Consider the following 19,250-nt stretch of genomic DNA (forward strand, 5'->3'; position numbering starts at 1 on the left):
CTGGAATAAAATCAACTCACCTTCCCCCTCCCTAGCCATTAACCTTTACAACTTCACCCAAGTAATCGATTCTACAACCCGTCCTAACAAAAAACCATCCCCCAGGTTCCATCATAGATTAATCTCCCATCCAAATAAAATCCCTCTCTCTGGCACTATCCCTGACACCTTCAGTGACCATCTCCCTGCCTTCATTCATCGCTCAGCTAACTCCTCCCAATACGAACATCATTACATTCAAACTCGTAACCTTAGCAACTTCAACCCCACAATTTTCTCTAACATTTTTAAACACATTAACTGGCAAATCCTAAACACTCTTCCCCCTTGACAACACTGTAGAGCATTTTAACTCTATCTTCCTAAATAACTCCCTAGCCCCCCTAAGAAACAAACAAATCAAAGCCAATTCTGCTCCTTGGCTGACCAAAGAGACTAAACAAACCATGCATCTCAGAGACAAATCCTGGAAGTTTTTTCAGAAAAGTTAACTGTCTTCTGCCTTGCTCCAATATAGCCAACTCCGCAACCAAGTAAAAAAATTAATCACCTTGGACAAAAAAAAACTACTACAATAAACTTCAGTCCAATAATAATAAGAGCCCAAAACAATTCTGGAAATCTGTTAACTCTCTTCTCCATCCAGGGAGAAGGAATAACCCCTGCCCTGACCCTAGTTTAACTGACAAGGAACTGAGCTCTCACTTCAACACTTTCTTTACAGATTCTATAGCTAAGCTAACCAAATCATTTCCAGACAATAATCCACCCAACTTCCTCAACTCTACTACCAACATCCCTAATAACTGTCCCTTCATGTTCCAGCTCAAACCAGTTTCCACAATGTTTATAAAAAAGCTCTTATCCAAACTAAAGCCTTGCTCTAATGCCCCCGAGAACATTCCACCCTCCTTCCTCAAATGCGCAGCTGAAGGTATTGCTCTCCCAATTAGTATCCTGATTAACTGATCCTTAAAAAAAGAGAGTCATACGTACCCAAACTTTGGCGTTCAGCCTACATTCTACCTTTCCACAAAGGAGGTAAAAACACCACCATTTCTAACTTCCGCCCTATTGCCCTACTCTCTCCAATATCTAAAATTCTAGAAAAATTTGTCCACCACCAACTTTTACCCTACTTAACTCAGAATCAGTTACTTACACCCACCCAACATGGCTTCCGTCCCGGCCACAGCACCATAACTGCCCTACTATCCTTCCTAGAAACTGTTAATCAAGCCCGGGATTCTGGTCTTCTTGTATCCACAGTACTGCTAGATCTTTCTAAAGCCTCTGACACCATCTCCCATACACACTTTCTCTTTCATCTTGACAACCTTAATCTCTCCACTAATACTCTATCCTGGTTCTCCAGTTACCTTTCTGACAGATCTCAGGCTGTCAGATGGAAGGACTCTACCTCTTCCCTTCTTGCCTACACCTACCGGCATTCCTCAGGGATCCATCCTTGGTCCCAAGCTTTTCAACATCTTTATAAAGAACCTTCAGACTGTCCTCCCTGACACTACAGTCATCCAATACGCTGATGACTCTACCTTAGTTTGTGCCGCCTCCAACATTTCTGAACTACTGACTAAAACACAAATAGCTTTTTCCACTACAGAAAACTGGATGCACCAAAACCATCTCTCCCTCAACTCCAATAAATCTATAATACTAATTTTCCTCCCAACCAAGGCTTCTTCCTTTGACAAAAACGCTTTCAATGTCCTAAGCCAAACCAACACTCCTATAGAAGTGGTCCCTTCCGCAAAACTCCTTGGCATTACCATTGATGAACGCCTCAAATTCGATCTCCACATACAACAAAACATAAAGAAAACCCACCAAAAGTTAGTTATGCTCTACAGGAATAATAAATTTCTTTCAAACTCCTCTGAGCACACCTTGGCTATCACCTACCTCCTACCCTCTCTTCTATATGGTGCCCCTCTTCTAACTAATCTGTCAGCATCCAACACCTCAAAACTTGAAGCTTGCTATAATAAGATCTGTAAATTTGCCATTAAATCCAAAACCTCAACTCACCACTGTCATACCCTACAATCGCTGAACTGGTTAGAACTCCCTAACCATCTAGACTATCTCCAACTAACCACAGCTCACAAATTAATATTCTACCCAGATAAATGCCCAGCCTTATCTAACATCCTTCCCCCTTACATTCCAAACCGATCTCAGAGATCTGAACACCAAAACCTAATCTCCATTCACAAACCCAAACATCCCGCTAGCCAGCTTCTACTCTCCTTCTCTCTAGGTAGAAAATGGAACTCTCTCACTCCATCACTTAGGACTATACCTAACACAGAATCCTTCAAGACCCAACTTTTCTTACACCTATCATCCAAATGGAAATGTTTTTGCTTTCACCCTATATAAATTCTTGGGATTTTCTCCACTAATCTCTCTTTACTCCTGCACCAATCTACTCTCTTATTTAATTTCTATTTCCTCCAAAATAGATTTAGCTGACTTCACTTGATTGCAAGTATGTAAATATGTAATTTACCTAAAGCCAAAAAAAATGTTTTGCACGGTCTTCTATGTATACTATGCATTTCATATCTTTCTGACGGTTTGGACTTTTCTCTTGTATTTTACCTCTTGCATTATGTAACCTTGCTTGTACTGCCTACGGAGCTTTTCTCCCCGGGCCTCCACTGAAAATGGGTACTTCGTGGCCCAGTGGACTTCCCCGGTAATCAAACTGAAAATAAATAAATAAATAAAATAAAGTCAGTCTGCTATCAACCTGGGTGCCCAAGTCCCTCACGACTGATTAATAACAAGGTCCTAAGTATGCAATGTGAAAATTTGTAAGGATGTCACTCTCCCCAAAGGGGGAGGGGGATGATGGATGTTTTGGCATTCAGTTTCAGACATACCTCTCAACCATACAGAATTTCTTGTTTTTTACTGGTTTTGAGGTCCAAATAATGGGGTGGCACAATTCCTGAGTGGCACCCCTTAATTTCCAATTTTCCCAGCTTTATTTTTTAAATATTTCTTTTTGCCTTTTGACCTGACATCATCACGTGCGCAATGATGTCAGCTCAGAATTGGGTTCTAGGGGTAATGTGCAAGCATTTCCAGCAGCTCCATGTAAGGATGTTTTCTTCTGCGAGCGATTTATGAAGGCGAGAACGAAGCTACAAGGGAATTTGGATATATATACTACAAGGGATAGAACTGCAATTTATGGCTCATTTATGAATGCGGGAACGAAGCTGCAAGGAATCAGGTTTGTTATGCGATATTCCACCACAAGAGTTATTTATGAGGTTCGTGTGTCTGTGTATAAAATGCCCCAGTTAAATATACCTGGTGGCTAGAGTTACTCAGGCTCAAACCCTGTACCTACACAGGTAGCAACAGCCTAAATTCCCTACCCACCACCACTTGTGAAAACTGTCCAGATTTTTGCCTCATATTTTTGTTCTGTTCCTCATAAAATCTGTGGTTTCTGGATTTTTGTGGATAATCAGTGAAGGACTGAATTCACTAAATAATGACAGGCATTTGAATTTCAGACTTCATATTCTTCAGAAATACAGGGTAACACAAAACCTTTTATTCTAGCAATTTTCTAAGTTTATAAGATCAATATTTGAAATGTGTCCCTATGTTTGGGGCAGTATTCCCCCATTATTGGCTTTGTCCAGGTGTTTTGTGCTAAGAGGTTGAGAGCTCTGGTGACTCGGTGAGAAGTGAATTCACTAAATGATGGCTATCTTTCAGGAAACAGCTGATTTGGCATAGTGGTATGTTGCTCTGACTGTAGTACACAGGGTCCTGGGTTCAAGACCTGGCAGTGAAATGCATGGTGGTAACATTTTATTTTAGCAACTTTCCAACATTATACAAGAAATGTTTAAAATGTGTCCCTTGTTTTTGGCCTTTTGTCCCTCCCAAATAAATTTTGGCTTTTTCCAGATTTCTTGTGCTGCAAAGTTGAGAGGGTGGCCTAATGGTTAAGGTGTTTGCCTTACAAACACAAGGTACAGGATTTGAATCTCACAGGGGATAACTGGCTAGGCTTAAAAATGGCTCACAAGGGCAGTTAGCCTAGTACTAACCTAAGAACACCTATGAACACCTATGAGTGTCGAGCGGATTTTACAAGGAACGGAGAGCTTCAGGGGAAGAGAAGTTTAGTGCTGCTTATGCGGAGTCTGCTTGCATTGTTAATAACATAACAGGTTGAATACTTGCTTTTGATGCAGAAGGCTGTGGGGGTTCTACTCCCACAGTATGTAGATGCATTGCTGATACTGTACTGTGTTGTACTTTTAAAGGGGGTGGATGCTGCAGTCCTGAAAATGTCCTCTCTGGCGGCGATAACTAGTAGATATGAACCTGTTATCAGTTTGCCATCCATTCCCTATTGCAATATTACTAGGTTATTATTTTTTTTTATGTAACATAGGTAATTTATTCCTCAAGGGCAACAGGCACTTTATTTGCCGCTCTCTCTGTGGCCAGCTTGGTGGACATGGACATCCTAAGGCAGTGTAGCAGTTTCCTCATACTCGCTGACAACCGCTTAATTTTTGGTACAGATGAACACGGTACGTGAGAGATGTAGTTACACAATGTCAGTGGAGGCAAGACAGTCACATACAGAAACAAAAAATGTCAGTGACACGCACAACACACATGACACTAAGGACCAGACACATAGATCAACATATGCAGAGGTGCTCACAAGTAACTTACCCAAACCTCAGAGGCGTCCCAGACACTGTCCTCAGCAACTCTGTTTGCACATAAGACAACTCCCACCAAAACACACAAAACTACTCCTCATGGTATTTCAAACTACTGAGCCCACCCTTGCATCAACATCTCCATAACCAGAGTAGGACAGCAGAGATCCTGCATTATTCAGGAGGCTAAAACAAAAGAGAAATGACACCACCACACAACCAAATATTTTGTTTGTAGGAGACTCCATTGTGAGTCATACTGATGTCCCTCTCTCCAGGCTGAATAAAAAGGTCACAGTTAGTTGCCTGTTAAGAGCCAGGATTCATACGTTTACACAAACACTCTGGTCACTACCCCACAAATACCAGTATGACTCAGTCATAGTCCATGTGGGGGTTAACTACCAGAGATGTACTTCCCTGGATTACATGAAAAGCGACATTATTGAGATCGCGAATGTGTCGCAAGTGGGTATGAGCCTGCACTGAGCAGCATTCTACCATCTCCAAGGATGGTCCCACAATACAAACAGAAAATGACTGACTAATACAACAACCCATACATACTTCACTGAACAGCTAACTATCTGATAGAACCCATACTTCTAAGGTTAGGAGTATTTGCTCTCAGCTATGTCCCACATTCAGCTCTATCCCATGCTCCCTCATATTACTTCTCTGACAATGTACTTACCTCAATGCCAAGAAATATAGTATAGTTTTCCTTTGGGAAATTATATATTACCCCTGTACATAATATATATAATATTCCACTTAAAACTGGCCCAGTCATTGGACACTTGAGTATCTGCTTCAATAACAAACTCTCCCATAACAACATCATCTCTGTTAATGTTGGAAACTCTTTGTATCTTGCATAAATTACCCTTCCTGGTATCTCTTCAATGACCAAAGTACTTCTAGTCCCACATTGTTCCTCCCTTAAGCCCATCGAGTACAACACCCCTTCAGCAAGTACTTCATTCAGCACCTAAACTAATGTGAATGACCTCAACATTTCATCATCAAAAGTATATTTATCTGCTCTGATATTCCTATATTCAGTCTCTTACAGCCCCCCCCCCCAAGAGGGTCATCTATGCTTAGCCCTCTGTGGTACGAATGGTCCTCTGTGTTATGAATGATCATCCACTCCTTGAAGTCCTTCGCCTTACTAGAACCAATAGTAAAGCCAATATCTACTTTGGAGATACAGACCTGTAGCTATACTACCAGTCATCACCACCATCAGTTGGTGTCACAGGTACCTAAACCCAACATAACCCTAACTTCTGGAAAAGGCTCCCCTCATCATATACCAAGCAGAGTACCTCCCTGGCAACCATTAAAAACAGTCCAGATAACTGAATGGGTGCTCACAAATTTACATATGAGATATGTGGGGATAATAAAAAAAAAAAAAAACAATTCAAAATACGGACACTCTGAACGTAAATTAACTTTTATTCAACTCACAAAGCAGCTTTTGGGCAAAACCCTTCCTCAGTGTGTTCATACAATAGTAAAAATTCAAACCATATTTAAACAGTAAAATCATGTGACAGCCAATTACCTAATAATTCAATTACATATTAAAAAAAAGCTTAAAAATAGTCTCATCCATAAAACAATACAATAAAATACAAGAATATTTTTGTAAGATATATATATATATATATATATATATATATATATATATATATATATATATATAGATTATATATATATATATATATATAGATTATATATATATATATATATATATATATATATATATATATATATATATATATATATAGATTATATATGCATACATACACACACAAATATTAGAACACATGCACACAACGGCATTTGTTTCCTTCTTACTACTGGTTTCAGATTTACTGCTGTATTCAACCCCGGTATGTGGCCAGCTTCCAAACGTAAAATCCATTCATATTCACATACTTCAACTATGTTATTTACGTCTCCCTCCCCTTATGTTTCTATTCTTTTGACTAATCACCTTAAACACAAACCTACAGTCAACCCCTTTCTCTTTGATATGCTTTGCCAGAGCATTGCTAAGCACTTCCCTCCGTATATCTGATTTATGTTCTGTGATTCTAACTTTGAGCTTTCTAGTACTTTTTTCTATATAGAATGCTAAGCATTTTGTGTACAAAGCCATATACACTATATTAACTGTATGACATGTTCAAAGACAAACATACATTCCCTCTTGGTTATTGGATGTACAAATATTTTATTCTTATCTATGTCATCACAACATTTACAATTATAACAGGGGTGGGTCCCTCTCATATTTATTCTACTTATTTTTTGTTGTCTTCTGTCAGATATGTCTTTATAACAAAGACGCTGTTTTCAAGTTAGAGAATTTCTTATACAAAAAACTGGGTCTCTCTCTCACTAGCCTACACAGACACACTGATGGCTTTACTTTGCTTCAGTTATGCTTCTGAAGAAAGTGAAATAACAGTGAAATGGCAAAAACGTGTGTGGCCAAGGAAAGGAAAGTATCACAGGTAGAACACAGGTGTAGAAGAGTTTGAAGTGTTTGGAGGCTGCAAGGCAAGGGCAAAGTCAAACTACAGGAGTTCTGCACTTCTTTCCCTTACATCCAGTACAAAGACATGCCATCTGTAGTGTTTCTCCCCGGGACTCCGCTGAAAACTGGCTTCTTTCCACGTCAAACTTTCCTGGTAAGCAAATGTTAAATAAATAACCCTGTAGGCTGTGCCAAGCCTCTCAGTCACACCCACTGTGTTAAATGTCCAGCATGAGGCCCCCTCCCCATACACTTACCATACAGTCCATGAGGATGAATTTCAAGTTGTCCTCATTGAAGGCTTGATGACCATTTTTATCATATGCTGCCCAAATGTTACTGGCAATAGCAGCTGTGACCCTTGCGTCAGTATCGCCATAACCAGAGTAGGCCAGCAGAGATCCTTCATTATTCAGGAGGCTAAAACATAAAACAGAAAGGTCAAGAATCAAACTTCACGCTGACAAGTTAAATTTCCAGGATGTCACTATTCTAAAACAGATGTACAAACAAGTAAACAAGCCACCAATGTAATGGCGCACACATCTGGAGATTTTCACAATAAAGCAAAACCAAGCATGTGTCATTCTGGATATTAAAATTCCAAACCACGTGAATGACAATTACACATAAAATCTTTTTAACATTTTTCATGCTCTTCTGGTGACATGCCCACCATAAGCAGCTCCAGGAGTTCCATTTGTAACTTGCAAGCAAACATCTATATATGGTCAGGCTTACCCTGCAGGTCTGGGCCACCAATCACATGAAAATGAAATCAACAATTCAACCTGTATAGTACAGTCAACATGTGTGTGGTATAAACATGACCTAATGCTCACTGCTAAGATGGCATCAGTGTGGCAAGCCTTTCTTGTGTTACACGAGTTTTGAACTTAATTACGTGCTCTCCACTACAGCCAGATTTGAAGGGGGGGGGGGACTACATCAGCAGACCTAGAAAAAAAAAAACACAAAGCAGACACACACATGAGCTTAACACTCAAAACAGGGGCTCAAAAGCAAATCCTTGACTTACTGCTAATGCCTGCTAACCTGGATTTAAATCTGATATCCTATAACCAAAAAGCTTGCTTTCTGTTTTAAAAGGGATGGGTGGATTTTTATTTATTTTAATTTTACATTTGTTAACCGGGAGAGTCCAACTGGATACAGGTCCATTTTCAGCAGAGGTCCGGGGAAAAAAAGCTCCAATTACATTCATTTTTAACACGAAAAGCCATTGCTTGTGACACTCATTACAGGCAGACTAACATCATGAAACTAAGTGACACATATTGCATATACTCTGAGTAATTATGAGAACAACGGGTAAGACAGTGGAAACACCTTCATAATTATGAGGAGAAATACATGGAATTCATTACAGTAGCTACTAGACAAATGGATGAGCAGTTAGTAATGCTATCTTAACATGTGGGAAAATATTTCCTATCCTGTAGTAATATTAGGACTATGGGTAGACTGAGAAGGTAATATTTTAGTGTGGTGCAGAGAGACTGGCTATATACTAGGGTGTTATCCAGGGGCGAGACAGGAGCATAGCCTGTTGTTCATGAAGTGAGTTTTAAGGAGTTTCTTAAACGGAGTGATGGAGTTGTTGGATGTTAAGTGGGCAGGAAGGAAGTTCCGGAGTTTAGAGATAATGAGGCAGGAAACTTTGTCTACAGCCACTCTGTTAAATTTGGTGACCTGTAGGTGATTTTAGTAGTGGTATCAGGGTGAATTGGGTGTTGTAGAGCTGGGATTTTGTCTGAGTGGTGCAATATTTTGTGTGCTAGTGACAGCTGGTTGCTTTGAAGTAATTACCACCCACGGTGGTGGTGCTGCGGTAGCGTTGTCACCTCACAGTAAGACGCTGTCCGGTTCGATTCTCAGCTAGAGCGTCTTCTGCGTGAAGACATGCGTGAATGGGCATACTTTCGTTGAAGGTTGTGCATCAGGGCTGGTAACTCGGCACGTAAAAATCAACTACCAATCATTAGCGGACCGGAGTTCCGCTGTGGTGACCCCCTAACCGGGAAAAAGCCAAAAGACACAACAACAAGTGGGAACTCTAACCAGTTAAGTTTGATGAGACACTCACAATGATGAGTTCTATAGGATGAGCATGTAGCAAATCTTGCTATCTTATTGTAGCATGATTTGAATTTGTTTAGATCAGTTTTGCAAAGGTTAGTGAGCACAGGAGAGGCATAGAGTTGTTGTGTCTTTCGGCTTATCCCGGTTAGGGGTCGCCACAGCGGAACTCCGGTCCGCTAATGTTTGGTAGTGGATTTTTACGTGCCGAGTTACCAGCCCTGATGCACAACCTTCAATGAAGGCACGCCCATTCACGCATGCCTCCACACAGAAGACGCTCTAGCTGAGAATCGAACGGTACAACATCTTGCTGTGAGGTGACAATGCTACTGCAGCACCACTATAGAGTAATGTAGGTAATAGGTGTGTCCTTGCTATTGTTATTTTTGAATAGTTTGAGAGATGGTGTTTGTTTTGATACAGTAGTCAGAGTTTGTGAACTTTCTTTATAGTTTGGGCAATGTGTAGATCAAATCTAAGGTGGTTGTCTATTTCCACGCCTAGCAGCTTGGTGTGACTGGTAGGGGTAATAGTGGTATTATTGATGGAGGTGATAGTAAAGCTGTCAGTGAGGGGGAAGGGATCTGTGGGACCTGAAGAGGAGTAATTTAGTTTTGGATGGGTTAAGAATGAGCCATTTGGTTGGTAAACCAAGTTTCAGCTAGAGAGAAGCATTCTTGTGTTTGGGAGAGGAGGTGATCTACTGTGGGGGCTGCAGATAATAGTGGTGTCATCTGCATATTGCACTATAGAGGCTTTGGGTGTGGTGGATGGGATGGGAGTTGGTTGGCGAACAGTGTGAAAAGTAAAGCACCCAAGATGGAGCCTTGAGGGACCCCAAAGGGATACAGTCAGCAAGGACGATATTTGGTTTTGCCACTTTACTGCTTGCTGCCTACCAGATAGACAGCTCTTACACCAGGAAATAGAAGATGAACCGAAGTTTAAGGTGGAGAGTGAGTGAAGGAATTTCATATGGTTGACCATATCAAAAGCTTTGGATAAATCTAAGAATGTAGCAGATACGATTAGTCCATTATTTCTGTGGTTATTTATGGTGTTAGTGAATGAGGTAAGTGCAGTGGTAGTACTATGAAAGGGTCTGAAGCCATGTTGTTGTGTAGACAGTAGTTTGTTTTCCAGCAAATACTGCATCAATTGTATGTGTATTACCCTCTCAAGTATTTTTGATAAAGGGGATAGTATAGCTATAGGCCGATAGTCGAGTTTGAAAGTTACCCTCTTTGTGCAGTGGTATTGTATGGGATATTTTCCATAAGTGGGGTATTGTGCAGTGGTCCCCAGTAAGTGCTCGCTCACCTCCAGGAACCAAAATAGACGAATGCAACTGTCACCAACCACTTCACATTTCAAACATTTATTGTAAAACAAGACTGAAAATAAAAACTGGTATAAAACCAAAATTACATAAACAGTTAAGCGCTTTCACCCATGAAATGTGCTTCTTCAGAACACTCCATGAATTTTTAGGAAGCCTTAAATAGCTTTTTTAGCACCAAAATTAATTCAAATTCTTAAAGAGATATTGCGCAATTAAGGCTTCCTAATGTAAACATTCCATGCAAATATATTCACTTATTCTCACATAAATCTGGCTCAACTTTTATGTTGAATTTAAAAATAAAAAACAGTTAACTTAACCTAACCATTCAACAACCTTTCACACATTAATACATCTCTATAAAAACTAATATCGCTAGATTGTAAAGCGCATACATACATCATAGTAATAGATCATCGCTGCAAGCTGACATAAAGAGATCATTACTATTAGAATGCTATCTCAGTCTTAGCGATACAATAAATTCCATCAAAATATGTTGACGTAGAACTTCAACAATATTTCAATGACTGCTCTTTTTATATATATATATATATATATATATATATATATATATATATATATATATATATATAAAGAGCTTCTAAAAACTTTTAAAATAGCTCAAATTGGTATAGTCCAGTGCATGTTAACTAATATATTCAGCTTGTCCTCGAGATAACAAACTGGACCATGCACAATCTGTCTATCTACATCTGCTGACAGTATATTTAAAAAAAATTGAATAAATAACTTGTCTTCACGGTGGATGCTTCAAGTATATTAATACAGAGATAGTTTCCTATTTTTTGATTTTTTGACTAATAGACCTTGCAAATCTTTATTTGGCTCACCGGAGATTCGAGTTGATCATATAACTAGCTCTATCTCCGGAGCATAATACAATGCGATCTATTATAGTGTAAATGCTTTAACTAATCAGATCGTTTTTTATTCAGATCAGATTTTATTTTTATTTTATTTTTATTATTAACAACAAATTAGTTTGGAAATCAGTTGGACCCCATGGTAATGAAGGGGAATAGTATCATTAATGTATATACATTAATATTATACATTAACATATTCCAATGGACCAACAATTTGTACTGAATTTACATAAAAGTTAACCTGAATTATATAGGTATTGTATAGAATTGTAAGCTGTGTTAACTTTACAACTTTTTTGATACATGAATCCATCAGATCTGTGCACTTTAATCAGATAACTTAACTAAATCCGATAACTTAAAGCATTTACACTATAACAGATCGCATTGTATTATGCTCCAGAGATAGTAGAGCTAGTTATATGGCCAACTCGAATATCCGGTGAGCCAAATAAAGATTTGCAAGGTCTATTAGTCAAAAAATAGGAAACTATCTCTGTATTAATATACTTGAAGCATCCACCGTGAATACGGCGTAAGACAAGTTATTTATTCAATTTATTTTGAAATATACTGTCAGCAGATGTAGATAGACAGATTGTGCATGGTCCAGTTTGTTATCTCGAGGACGAGCTGAATACATTAGTTAACATGCTCTGGACTATGTACCAATTTGAGCTATTTTAGAAGTTTTTTATATATAAAAAAAGAGCAGTCATTGAAATATTGTTGAAGTTCTACTTCAACATATTTTGATGGAATTTATTGTATCGCTAAGACTGAGGTAGCATACTAATTAATTAGTAATGATCTCTTTATATGTCAGCTTGCAGCAATGATCTATTACTATGATGTATGCATGCGCTTTACAATCTAGCGATATTAGTTTTTATAGAGATGTATTAATGTGAGAAAGGTTGTTGAATGGTTAGGTTAAGTTAACCGTTTATTTTTAAATTCAACATAAAAGTTGAGCCAGATTTATGTGCGAATAAGTGAATATATTTGCATGGAATGTTTACATTAGGGAGCCTTAATAGCGCAATATCTCTAAGAATTTGAATTAATTTTGGTGCTAAAAAAGCTATTTAAGGCTTCCTAAAAATTCATGGAGTGTTCTGAAGAAGCACATTTCATGGGTGAAAGCGCTTAACAACTGTTTATGTAATTTTGGTTTTATACCAGTTTTTAATTTTCAGTCTTGTTTTACAATAAATGTTTGAAACGTGAAGTGGTTGGTGACAGTTGCATTCGTCTATTTTGGTTCCTGGAGGTGAGCGAGCACCAATTGGGGACTCCGTGTCGTAAGCATTTTCAGTTATTTCGAGGAATTATTCAGTATTATGCAGTGGTATTATATGGGATATTTTCCATGAGTGGGGTACTGTACATTCTGAGATGGATCTTTTAATTAGGATAGTGACAGGTTAGGCTATAGCTTCTGTGGGGATTATTAGTTAACTGTACTACACTTGTCAGTGAAATTTTAAATTTATTCTCTTGATATTATGATTTGTCATAAAACTGCAGTGTTTGCAGATTATACTATACAGGTGGAGCTAAGTGGTTAATAGCTTCATGCCACACAACTTCAAGTTCCAGAAAATATGTGATGTATATTTCCTTGCCCTTATTAGGTTTAAATGTAAGTAATGGGAGAGAGAAAAAAAAATAGCCCAAAAATAGAACAGCCCAAGCTCACAGAACCCAACTGTCCTCATTACTTTAGATGGCATTCTTCTCGGTACTCAACCAACTCCTAATGTACACATACACAAGCAGACACACACTCATACACAAGCAATCATTCTAACACCAAACAAAGCCACTTCTGTCATCTAAACCCAGCATCAATCACTGTAAGCCATTCCACTGGTGGAAAGGTTTAGGACCCGACTGCAACTCTAATGACATAGGCTTGGTAATAAACCTAGGTAGACGATGGGATGGCCAGCTGCACGTCTCACTCAACTGGAAGGATGGGAATCTGTTGCTCCCACAGTGACTCCATACAGAAACCAGGATTAACTGGACGCTAATACATTTGTAGTTCAGACTTTATGTACCCCCACCCAAAAAAAAAAATAAATTTAAGTACCACACTTGCTGTTCTTGGACACTTCTGAAATGGATAGTAATCAGATGAAGATTTCCATTTGTGGATCTGCCAGCGCATGACTAGATTCCTGAAGGCCCTAGGAAATATTTCATCTGGTCCTTGTGTTTTATCTTCACTAAGGGAACAAAGTTTCCCCTCTATTTCCTTTCTCTCTACCCTGTGGTCTCTCCGTTTTGCTATCCAGTTTGTCCTCCCTTCTCAGGATGGTACCCCTCTCTTACAGAATGAATACTTCAAAAAAAAAAAAAAAAAAAGTATGTCTTTTTTTTTTCCAGAATCCTCCATGATTTCTGCACCATCACACAACCAGTTCTCCAAAAATACAACTCCAACAAGGCACATCTCGGATATTTATCTGTAAATAATGCATATCAGTCTGCACTGCAAGGATCCCAGAAATAACTGTTGTCACAGTCTTCAGAACCTACTGCTTCATGAATGGCCCTCTCTAGCTCTTAACCAACACATTATTCGTTTCCAAAGTCTGCTCCATTGTTTAGTCTCTAAGCTAAACATACATATCATACAGCCTGTATTCCCAAAACTATGATTTTGCTAACCATAAATTTCATCTCACTTTGCAAAGCCAGTTCTCCATCCCTCTGCTAAGCACAATTATTATCACAACTTGCACATATACCTGTTTGGAGAGGTCACTCAGTCCATGTATATGAGAACCTCCTAAACACACGTACTGTATGTTGTCAAATACACCACTAGCCTCATCATTCATATAATGACGTAATCTTCCAAAGAGGACTCTATAAACCATGTGTACTACCTTCCCACAGCATACAAATTTCCCCGAGATAGTCTTCCTTAATTATGCATGTGTTCAACTAGATGCCCAGTTGAATGCCAGCCAGGGTGCATTGGCTTACTCTTCTTCTTTCAGGAGAATGCGTGCAGGCTGGAGTGACCCCCCCCCCCAAAAAAAATACAAAAATAGAAATCAAAGGTGAAGCTGGAGAGCAGATACTGAAACATACTGGTGATACAAAACCCCAAAGGAAGTAGGATACATGAATATATGCAATCACTGCCACTGAAGATCATCACTCGGGAGGGGCTGTGGGCAGGATATTAATAAAAAAATAAATTCTACAATGTGATGGCTGCAAAGCTTAGTCTCTTGCACTGGTAACAAACTGATTGGTGGAGTTGGGCCTATTAGGGTAGGATGTAGACAGCAGAAAAGGACCCTACAGATGATGTTTAAGGAGGCATTAAAGTGCGTCAGTTCACCAAATATAAATGAATGTGAAAGTACAACCAATAAAGTACACCTGATAAGAACAGTAGGGAACATTAACATGACTGCAGTCACCCACTCATGGGCCACTCCATGCCATAAACAAGATTAGAATGTCTGAAAAGCGAAATGGAACAGCTTTATATGCAAATAAAAAAAATATCATACATAAGGGGAAGAAACAAAGATGGGAGCCAAAGACTTCCCAAAGAGTTGGCATTCATACAGTCCACGGAGCTGCAATGAAGCAACAAGCAGTTTAAGTGAAAATATTCAAGCTACCTGAAGCTGTGAAATCTTGCACTGTGTTATATTAAGTAAGGTGTTTTATAGAGGGAGTATAGCCCCCTTAATAGGCTTGCCGGTTGCTCACCACCACCTACCCAGGCTTTTGCATTTTTTTTTTTTTTCATTTTTATGACTCCGGATATTGCTTTATGATGTCTCACTGTAAACATACCATATACGATTAGAAGGAAGTAATGCAAGATGCAATAAATTAAGACAAATATGGATGGATCCTGTACAATGTGATCATGGAGACCCTATGATCCACCACCACAGGTAGCAAAGTGTACCCACATCATTTCAAACAGAATGGAATGGGTTTTCCTACAGATTCTTACTGCAGTAATGACCAGCTGTTACTAGTGAAGGTACAAGGTAATGAAGGAAAAAACAAACGCTATGAGCACCAGGAACTTTGCCAATATGATATTTTAAATATGTCGATACCTCTTTCATGCTAACTATCTGGGGCTTGTTGCCATCACAAGGAACCATTTCGCAGCATGACTTACCACTTTCTTGCTTATTATCTGGCTATCTGATCTTTTAGCCATTCTCTCGCTCTCTTTTTATTTTTTTGGGTCGGTCCTTAACCCACGAATGTTTAAGGATTTACCAGGGATTTGAGCAGGAATTAAAAAGAAATACATAAGCAATGCTTTTGGTGATGCCAAAACATTTTAAGAAAGAGCCAACTAAGTAACACCGTACTACAATGGTTGGTGGATTCCAAGAAATTATCATACTCAAAATATCTGCAAGTATGGACTGGCCATCATCTGTTTTTTTTTGTCTCTGTACATACAATAATCAAAACACAAATCCTCTATAAAATAAGAGAGCTCCTGATCACAAATCCTTAAGTTTCACTCGACTATGAAAGCCTAGTTTACTTTTCAAATATGCTCTGACACTCTCTCTTGCTGTTATCACTCTCAACTCCCCCTGCAAAATGCCAAAAATCTCCCAAGTGGTGGTGACTAAAGTATAGAGATCTATGACTGACCCACCTAGGAGGACCACCACTGCATCGCAGTGGCCAAAACAGGTTGGCTCCTTGTTACCTACAGGACAACCTTGCTGACTTGAAGTCCAATAACTGAATAACAAACACTGTCCTTCACTAGTCAGAACCGTAATGTTTAAAATCATGCACCCATCCCTGCTCCCCTCAACCACCTCCCTTCACTAGTCAGAACCGTAATGTTTAAAATCATGCACCCATCCCTGCTCCCCTCAACCACCTCCCTTCACTAGTCAGAACCGTAATGTTTAAAATCATGCACCCATCCCTGCTCCCCTCAACCACCTCCCTTCACTAGTCAGAACCGTAATGTTTAAAATCATGCACCCATCCCTGCTCCCCTCAACCACCTCCCTTCACTAGTCAGAACCGTAATGTTTAAAATCATGCACCCATCCCTGCTCCCTCAACCACCTCCCTTCACTAGTCAGAACCGTAATGTCTAAAATCATGCACCCATCCCTGCTCCCTCAACCACCTCCCTTCACTAGTCAGAACCGTAATGTTTAAAATCATGCACCCATCCCTGCTCCCCTCAACCACCTCCCTTCACTAGTCAGAACCGTAATGTTTAAAATCATGCACCCATCCCTGCTCCCCTCAACCACCTCCCTTCACTAGTCAGAACCGTAATGTTTAAAATCATGCACCCATCCCTGCTCCCCTCAACCACCTCCCTTCACTAGTCAGAACCGTAATGTTTAAAATCATGCACCCATCCCTGCTCTCCTCAACCACCTCCCTTCACTAGTCAGAACCGTAACGTTTAAAATCATGCACCCATCCCTGCTCTCCTCAACCACCTCACTAGTCAGAACCGTAATGTTTAAAATCATGCACCCATCCCTGCTCTCCTCAACCACCTCCCTTCACTAGTCAGAACCGTAATGTTTAAAATCATGCACCCATCCCTGCTCTCCTCAACCACCTCCCTTCACTAGTCAGAACCGTAATGTTTAAAATCATGCACCCATCCCTGCTCTCCTCAACCACCTCCCTTCACTAGTCAGAACCGTAATGTTTAAAATCATGCACCCATCCCTGCTCTCCTCAACCACCTCCCTTCACTAGTCAGAACCGTAATGTTTAAAATCATGCACCCATCCCTGCTCTCCTCAACCACCTCCCTTCACTAGTCAGAACCGTAATGTTTAAAATCATGCACCCATCCCGGCTCTCCTCAACCACCTCCCTACTTACATTTGTTTCAGCACATTTCTTTCTGCGAGAGTAGCACTATACCCTTTTTCATTTTTGATCAGAAACTACGGAATGCAATACAACAATTCAAAATAACAGAAGTGAAAGGATAATATCTGCCATCATTTGGTACTCAAACCCAAGACCGTTGGCATACCACTGCTGCTACCACAGTCATAAGACCAACAGTAGCCTCTGAACAGATAGATACGGAGTTTAGCCTTTAAGAGTTTTATTCGTTCAACTGTGAAACCTCCAAGCATAGTAATCAAGTCAAATTTCAAAACACACACAGACTCAGAGAAAGACTTCTGCTTAGGCACTGTTAGAAATCACAGAAGTGAAAGGATATTTGCTCTCATTTGGAACAACAATTTGGTCATTCTCAGTTACACCCTACTGACAACTAGTGTAAAGATAATCATACATAAGTTCATAGGTAGGTACTAGGCTATCGGCCTTAGGGCCCATACAAGCCTAGCCAAAAAATGTACCCTGGCTTTCGCCACCCAAGAAAATTATTTTCCTGTGCCCCTGTCGAGCAGAGCCACAGAAGTGATCCCCGGGGTGAATTTCCCATCCAATCATCAAGATTTTTCTTGAAGAGTGCTAATGAGGAGTTCTGTTTGACATACATAGGTAGTCTGTTCCAGAGTATGGGAAGTCTCTGGGACAGGAATCTATCCCTCCAGCATGTTCTGTTTATTGTGGTGACAAGGTTAAGGTCCCTAGAGCGTGTACCTCGGAGGGATTGGGATTTCTTTAAGTGGAGCATGTCCAACAGCTCTGGGTTTGACATAGCTTTGTATGTTAGGCAGAGATCGCCCCAGAGTAGGCGATATGCGATGGAGTAAAGCTGTAGCTTTTTGAGACGGTCTGCATAGGGCATCTGTTTGAGGCCAGTAATCGTCTTTGTGAGGTATTTCTGTGGTCTTTCCAGTTGTTGTAGATATCTTGTGAGGTACATACCAAAAGGGGCGTTGTACTCTATAATGGGTCTAATGAGTGATGAGTAGAGGGGAACAATGACCTCTTTTTTTCTGGATGAGAATCCTTTTGTGATGAGAGGAGCCACGTAGAAGGATTTCCTGACCACTGTGGCGATGTGATTATCAAAGGAGATACTACTGTCCACCTGTGTCCCAAGGTCTCATCACATTTTCGGCATCATGTACACTACCAGCTATGTGGTAGTTCATGGGTACAGAGTTTTTACCAAAGGGGATGACAATACACTTTTTGGCATGGAGCTTCAGGCCATGGCTTTGACACCAGGTATCTGTCTCAGTGAGGCCCTTTTGTAGTTTGTCCACATCGTTAGGAGTTTCGATTATGGCTCCTAGTTTGCAGTCATCTGCAAACTTTGTTAGCCAAAGACCTTCTGTGTTGGCCTGCACTTCAGAGAAGTAGATACCAAACAGGAGAGGACCCAGGACTGAACCCTGTGGTACTCCACTTGTCACTGGTCTGATGTCGGACTTGGAATCCGCTACTTTCACAGTGTGGGTTCTGTCCGTGAGCCAGTTGGCAACCCATCTTGTGACATAGGGATTTATACCTAGTTTAGTGAGCTTATCTATAATTCCAGAGTGGGGGATGGTGTCAAAAGCCTTGGCGAGATCTAGATAAGCTGTGTGAACCATTTTACCCTCATCTATGGCTTTGGTGACTGCTTCAAAGAAGTCAATCAGGTTTAGGAGACATGATCTGCTTTTACAAATCCAAACTGAGTAGGGTCCAGAGTTTGG

General features: G+C 40.0%; 1 protein-coding gene across 1 annotated transcript in view; it reads right to left on the reverse strand.

The window, feature by feature from the left end:
• Positions 1 to 19,250, reverse strand: part of LAMTOR2 (late endosomal/lysosomal adaptor, MAPK and MTOR activator 2) — a 253,821-nt gene that overhangs the window by 223,522 nt on the left and 11,049 nt on the right. Inside the window, exon 2 of the mRNA XM_044079768.1 lies at positions 7,542 to 7,704. Coding sequence (XP_043935703.1) covers positions 7,542 to 7,704 — 163 coding nt within the window. The remainder of the gene's footprint in view (positions 1 to 7,541; positions 7,705 to 19,250) is intronic.

This window comes from Protopterus annectens, chromosome 8.part0, assembly GCF_019279795.1.
Source record: "Protopterus annectens isolate FY-2018-M chromosome 8.part0, PAN1.0, whole genome shotgun sequence".
Taxonomy (NCBI): Eukaryota; Metazoa; Chordata; order Ceratodontiformes; family Protopteridae; genus Protopterus; species Protopterus annectens.